The sequence below is a fragment of the Vicia villosa genome, unplaced genomic scaffold (assembly GCF_029867415.1).
Source record: "Vicia villosa cultivar HV-30 ecotype Madison, WI unplaced genomic scaffold, Vvil1.0 ctg.002857F_1_1, whole genome shotgun sequence".
In the NCBI taxonomy this organism is placed as follows: domain Eukaryota; kingdom Viridiplantae; phylum Streptophyta; class Magnoliopsida; order Fabales; family Fabaceae; genus Vicia; species Vicia villosa.
The window spans coordinates 281723-288781 of NW_026706048.1; the positions used below are offsets into that span (position 1 = coordinate 281723).

Genomic DNA, 7059 nt, shown 5'->3' on the forward strand with positions numbered 1-7059 from the left:
TCCGACATTTGAAGAGTACTCCATTATTCTTAATCTCAAGATAAAAGATGAAGTGCCATTCATCGATATTCCTAAGGAAGTGAACTTTAAGTCAATCGTTGCTGCTCTTTATTTGAGCATAAAAGAAGTATCTGATAATTGGAAGTCGAGTGGAGTTTCGGGATTCCCTTTGAAGTTCTTGATAAGAAAAGCTAAAGAGGAATTTGGGAAAGAGAATTGGAACGCGTACAATGCATTGCTCGCTGTGGCCATTTACGGGATTGTGATGTTCCCAATTTTGTAGACTCGGCCGCGGTGCACCTTTTCATGGGAAAGAACCTCGTTCCTACATTGTTGGCCGATACTTGTTATGCCATTCATTCCCGATATGAGAAGGGTGGTGGTGCTATTACTTGTTGCCTTCAGTTGTTGTTCATCTGGTTCCTCTCTTTGTTGCCTAGCAAAGGACCTTTTGTGAAAACAAGGGAAACACTCAAGTTGACCCAAAGGATCATGTCACTTACTTCCTATGATATCCAATGGCAAAGGTACCGAATTAATGTTTCCGAGGTGATAGTTGGGTGCGGTGAGTTCAATAATGTTCTGTTGGTTGGTACTAGGGGTTGCATCAATTACAATCCCGTGGTATCTTTGCGTCAGTTGGGGTATACCTTGAAGGACAGGCCGGCGGATCATTTGGTAGCAGAGGCGGTCTATTTTGAGAAGGGGTCGGATCCGGAGAAATTGAGAAGGATAGTTGTGGCTTGGAAAAAGGTTCGTAAGCATTATGGAGTTCATTTAGGGAAGAAAGAATCGCTTGCTTTGACACCGTATTTGGAATGGATTGTGAAGCGGGTTGGAAATTTGTTGTTGCCATATGACAAAGTTCTGCCACTTCAAAAGCAACCTCCTTTGATTCTATCTGAATTTGTGCCAACAGTACTTTACAAGAATACTTTGGTTACCAACTACAGATTCCATGAAAGAGAACAAGAGACCAACTTGAAATTCTTTGAAGAGAGAGAGAGGTAAAGATGAGGTTAATGCACCAGCTCAAGCAAGTCGAAGGCGCAAGTTCAAGCCGGGCCAGTGCCCAGAGGCGTCCTTACGAGTTGTTAGAGGAAGAGTTATGTCGCAAGCAGCAGGAGTGTCTACAGTTACAGAGGTCGGAGAATAGTCTCAAGAGGCACAAACGGGATTCAGATAAACAACTAGTGGAAGAGAAAGCCAAGTCTGCTCGACTTGAGGAAGAATTAACAAGATTCTGAGCCCAACGAAGAGGAGATGGAGGAACTCATTCTGTTATCAGACGATCCTAGTGCTGCTATGGAACGGATTTGTTTGGTCCGTGGTGTTGATTTGCTGTTATTTTCGATGTTTTTTGCCCATATCCAGGATTGTTGGATGGGGTCATATTTTGATATTCTGGACCTCTTTTGTGTGCCTTATGAGCGCTGTGTGGCACGATTATGTGTTTTGTTTGTACGAACTCAAATTCGCAGTTATGTTTGAATGAAATATGCTCAGTTTGTTGAAGTATTCTCGTGTGCGAATCATTGTTCAATTATATGTTGTACCAGGGATTCTATGTCCTATCTGATAGTGGGATGAACTCTTGGATACCTGAAAACTGACCAACATTTCATGCATATCATTCATATATCATACATGTCATACATTTACAGGTTTTGCAGGTCTTATATCTTATGTCTCGCTGTTTTGTTATCAGAAGGTGTTCTAAGACGGCAATTCATTCATATCCAACTCGAAGCAATCAGCGAAGATAGATGGAGCAGATACAGGAGCAGATGGCTGAGATGCGAACTCAGTTAACTGAACAGATGAATGCACAGATGACACAGTTTATGGAGGCGTTGGCTGACGTCACCAGGGGTCAAGAGGATTTGTGAGTTCTCGTCGAGAATTCCACGAGAACTGAGAATGACGGACAGCAGTATGGTTTGTTTGATGATGTGTCGGGCCGTATTGATGATCATCATGATGAGAATGAGTTCAGGCGTCCTCACTATGTGGCTTATAATCCTTTCAACCAGAATCAGGGTTTCCCTCCACCACCTCCGTCTCGTCTGTTGGGGAGGAGAGATAATCAGAACTGTGGTAATCCAGATTTCAATTTCGAGAATGTTGATCAGTTGTTAAGGCATAGTGCTGAAGGTGCGCAGGAGGAAGTTGAAAGGTATCGTTTGATCGAGGAGCGTTTAAGGGCTGTTGAAGGAAAAGGGGTGTTGGGTATGGATATCAATGATCTAGGCCTGGTGCCAGTCGTGAGGATTCCGCCAAAGTTCAAGGTTCCGACTTTTGACAAGTACAACGGAGCGGCCTGCCCAATGACGCATGTCAAAGCATATTACCAAAAATGTCTGTGTATTCTGAAGATGAGGGATTTTTGATGCACTTCTTCCAAGATAGGTTGGCTGGAGCTTCTTTGGAGTGGTATGTAAAACTCGAGCGCACTCATATCCATTCATGGAGAGATCTTGTCGAGGCTTTTATTTAGAACTATCAGTACAATGTTGACATGGCACCCAATATGACTCAGCTGCAGAGTTTGGTTCAGGGGTCCAAAGAATCTTTCAAGGAGTACGCACAGAAATGGCGTGAGTTAGCTGCAAGAGTTCAGCCGCCAATGACTGAGCGCGAGATGATTGATATGTTCACAAGCACTCTGTCGGGACACTACTATCTGGCTTGTAGTACGTCTGCAAATTTTACCGAAATGGTTAGGTGTGGTGAACGTGTGGAGATGGGCTTGAAAATGGGAAAGATTCAGATAGGTACTTCTCAGGGCACCGCAAGTGGCAAGAGACAGTCAGAGGTTTATGCCAGAAAGAGGGAAGGAAATGTTGACGCTGTGTATGGAAAAGGAAACCAAGGAAGAAGTAATTCTCAGGTGAATGTTGTTACTATTCATGTACCTCAACAACAATAGCAGCAGGGGCAACGTCCTCAGTATCAGAATAATTGATACCCTCCGAGGACTAGACCTAACAGGCACTTTGATCAGATCCCCATGACGTATGCTCAGCTGTAGCAACACTTACTCAGTATTGAGAAAATCACTTTGAGGGATGCTCCAAATGCCCCGAACAGACAATCTCCAAGCTATAATGCAAATTCCCGTTGTGCTTTCCACTCTGGTGGTGTTGGGCATGATACTGAGAAATGCATTGCTCTGAAAAACAAGGTTCAGGACTTGTTAGATCAGAAGGTTATTCAATTCACTCCAACACCGAACATTGTTAATAATCCCATGCTTGCTCACGGAGGAAACGCAGGAGTGATATTGCGAATGAAGAGATAAGTGTTGTGACGGATGTGGGTTGTTTGTCTTTTCCTCTGGTGTCTGTAAAGCAACATCTGGTTAATAGCGGTATCTTCCCGGGCTGTGGTGTTGATTGTAAGAGTTGCAAGGATTAACCTGAGGGCTGTGTTGATTTAAAGAGTATGGTTCAGAAACTGATGGATGAAGGTCCTCTCCAATTCTATAGAAAAAGGAGAAACGCGAGGGTAATGAATGATGAGGTGGTGGTAATTGACATTCCATGTGAACCTGTGGCTCCTGTCAGTATTCAGGTTCCCGTTCAGATACCTATCGTTATTCCCTATGCAGAGCAACCAGCGGCATTAATGATCACTGTTCCTGAGCCGATTCCATACGAGAGTGAGAAGGCCATTCCTTGGCATTATGGCTCAGATGTGTGTTACTATGGTACGAAAAGGGAGGATAGGCCATCTAAAGAGAAATTTGTTGAGGTCGCAGTCGCAAATGCTGATAATTTTGCCGATACCGGTAGGATCACTCGCAGTGGCTGGGTGTTCTCTCCTCAGACAGCACAAGACAATGCAGATGCTTTGGCTAAGGCCAAAGGCAAACAAGTGGTGACTGATAGCCAGAAATCTCCGGTTCAGAATGGGGCACCTGGTAATGCTATATCTTCCAAGGATGTGGGGGAGTTGTTGAGAATCATCAAGAAGTCTGATCACAAAGTTGTCGAGAAGTTGGGTCAGACCCAATCAAAGATTTCCATCTTGTAATTGCTTATGTGTTTGGAGGTTCATAGAGATGCTCTTTTGAAAATTCTGAATGGTGCCTACGTGCCACATGAACTATCTGTGAATTAGTTAGAGGCGGTGGCCAATAACATTTCAGCTGGAAATGGCATGGGATTTACTGATCGTGATCTTCCTCCTGAGGGGAGAAACCACAACAAGGCGTTGCATATTTCGATAGAGTGTAAGGGGACGACTTTGTCTCGTGTGTTGGTTGATACCAGTTCTTCCTTGAATGTGCTTCCCAAATCGGCTCTCATGAGAATTGACTATGCTGGTGTTGAGTTGAGGCACAGTGAGTTGGTGGTACGCGCTTTGATGGTTCAAAGAGGTCTGTGTTCGGAGAAGTGGATCTGCCAATCCAAGTTGGTCCTCAGATCTTCACCACAACTTTTTACGTAATGGATATTCAACCTGCTTACTGTTGTATGTTGGGACGACCCTGGATTCACAAGGCTGGCGCTGTGACATCCACTCTTCATCAGAAATTGAAGTATCCAGTTGATGGTAAAGTGGTGACGGTTTGTGGTGAGGAAGATTACATCGTGAGTCATCTGTATTCTTTCCGGTATATGGAGGTAGAAGGTGAAATACATGAGACGCCGTTCCAAACGTTCAAAGCTGTGAATGCTGTGAGAACTCCTCTTCGTGAGATAATGAAGCCATAAACGGTTATGTCTTCCCTGAAAGACGCACGGGTTGTTGTTGAGACTGGAAAGGTGGAAGGCTGGGGGCAAGTAATTGACGTGCGTCCCAAATTTGACAAGAATGGCCTTGGTTTCAACCCGGGGAGGCAGAATGCATCGCTCAAGCCTGATATCCTCAGCCCGATCAAGTTTGTGAGTGATGGAGTCATTCAGAACGGTCGGGTTAATGCCATTGTCAATGGTGAAGAGTTGGATAGTGACTGTGACTTCGATAACTGGATTCGTCCAAGTATTCCTGGAGAGATGCCTTGCAACTGGACAATTGAAGATGTCATTCAAATCACACAAGCTCAAGAATGTTGCACTACCACGGATCCCATTGGTAACCGTTCCGCCATTGCTTGTTATGATTTTGATAATCCGATCTACCAAGCCGAGGAGGAGGCTTATGAAGATTGTGACTGTCATACCCCAAAATTTGCCCATCTCATTTTACTTCCCAAGCTTATACCAAGACTCAAGACTCAAAGACACATTCTCCTACACAATGGGTCAATAAACTAGGGTTTTGATTCCTCTGAAGAAACTTAATAAATCAAGATCCCCAATGCATTTTGTCATACCCCAAAATTTGCCCATCATATTTATTCATATTTCAGTCCATCTGACTTTCAAATGCTCAAAGATACACAAGAAGGAAGCCTGCAGTCTCTCTCCTAAACAACAACCTCTAAATTAGGGTTTTGTATTTCTCAAAGTAAAATCAAGTTATAAGACCTAAAATGGATCCCATGGCCTCTCATATAATTCAAAGTATCGCCATGCCAAGTATCAAGCCCTGATTCAAAAGATTGCTCACTCAATGGTCCAAACGACTAATAATCGACTGGTTGACCTAAAAGTCAAACTATGGTCAAATCACAGTCAAAGTTCCTGATTTTTTTGTCAACATTCTCACCTTGAAGTATCATTCATCATGTGATCAAGTATTTATCATGATTCATCAAGGAAAGTTCAGAAATCAACAAAACCTAAAGGTTCCAAAGTTAGGGTTTCATAGGAGAAAGTCAACTGAACTTTGACCAGCCATAACTTCTACATGGAACATCATAAATTTCCCATTCAAAGCTCATTTTGAAGGAAATTGAATTCTCTACAATTTTGTCTCTCACAAGCCAAGTCTAAAAATGCTTCATTTGAGAGATATGATCTAGAATATTACAGGTCCTTCCAGAAGATCGCAAAAAGCTGTTTTTTGTCAGGGGAAATATCATCAGGATAAAATATCCAAATGCAAAATATGTTCCAAAGTGGCTTGTAGAGGACATCTTGGGCTTTCCAAAAAGTCCTAGAACACTTCCATATGACAAATATTGAATGAGTTATGGCTTGCACAAGTTGGTCGATTTTTGAGAATTACATGAAGCCCTAAGTGATGAAATTTATACTTTTGAGTATTGGGCCCATGAATTTGCATTATCCACGTGATATAAAGCTTAAAATAGGCCCAAAGATCAATTGATATTTATTTTATTATTTTATTTCATTTATTTTTGAATTTATTTATTTAAATTCAATTTAAATCAAATAAAATCAAAATAAAATCATAGCTTGATGCTCAAGGATCATGTGATTAATTTCCAAATATTCTAATCAATCTTAAATTATCTTGGGGGCCCATAAAATAATCCCATGCAATCTTATGATTTTTATTTCTTTATTCTTGAGTTTATTTATTTAAACTCAAAATTAAATCAAGAAAAATCATGATTTAATTTTCAAAGATTGTATGGTTGATTTTTGAAGATCCAAATTAATTCATGAGGCCAAGGAATCGTAGAAGATATGTATAAAATATGAGAGAACTCAAAATAGAAAGATGTGGTGTAAAGGATCATATCAAATCTTTTACAAACTATAATTGATTTTCTTTCAAGGCTTTAAACCCTAATTCATTTGCTATATATATAGACTTCATGCTCAGATCACAGGAGGAGAAAAAGAAGGAATGACAGCCTCCCATCACGCCTCCAAACTTCCAAAACTCAAGAAAAACTAGGGCAAGAGCCATGATCTTCTCCAGCGAGTTTCAACTGCTTCTAGGCGTTCAATATTAGGCGTGATGTTCCCAGGAACACCACCCAATCATCCTTAAAGCTTAAAGCACACTCGAACTCGTGCAGCTACCTTCACAAGTTTATTCGTATATGTTACATTCAAACTCTTAATACCTGCTATTTAAACGAATTCTATGCACGTGTATGTGTTCATGGTCATGATTGGAGTCGTTTAGGCCCATCGTTTTGAAGCTTTGACACAGGTACGAAGGAACGCCATTGTTAGGGCACAATGGAGCTCCTTT

At 41.7% G+C, this 7059-nt stretch overlaps 1 protein-coding gene across 1 annotated transcript; it reads left to right on the forward strand.

The window, feature by feature from the left end:
* Positions 1 to 306: 306 nt before the first annotated feature.
* LOC131639909 (uncharacterized) lies at positions 307 to 1011 on the forward strand. The gene has a single exon (XM_058910351.1). The coding sequence runs from the start codon at positions 307 to 309 to the stop codon at positions 1009 to 1011; it is 705 nt and encodes a 234-aa protein (XP_058766334.1).
* The last annotated feature ends 6048 nt before the right edge of the window (positions 1012 to 7059 follow it).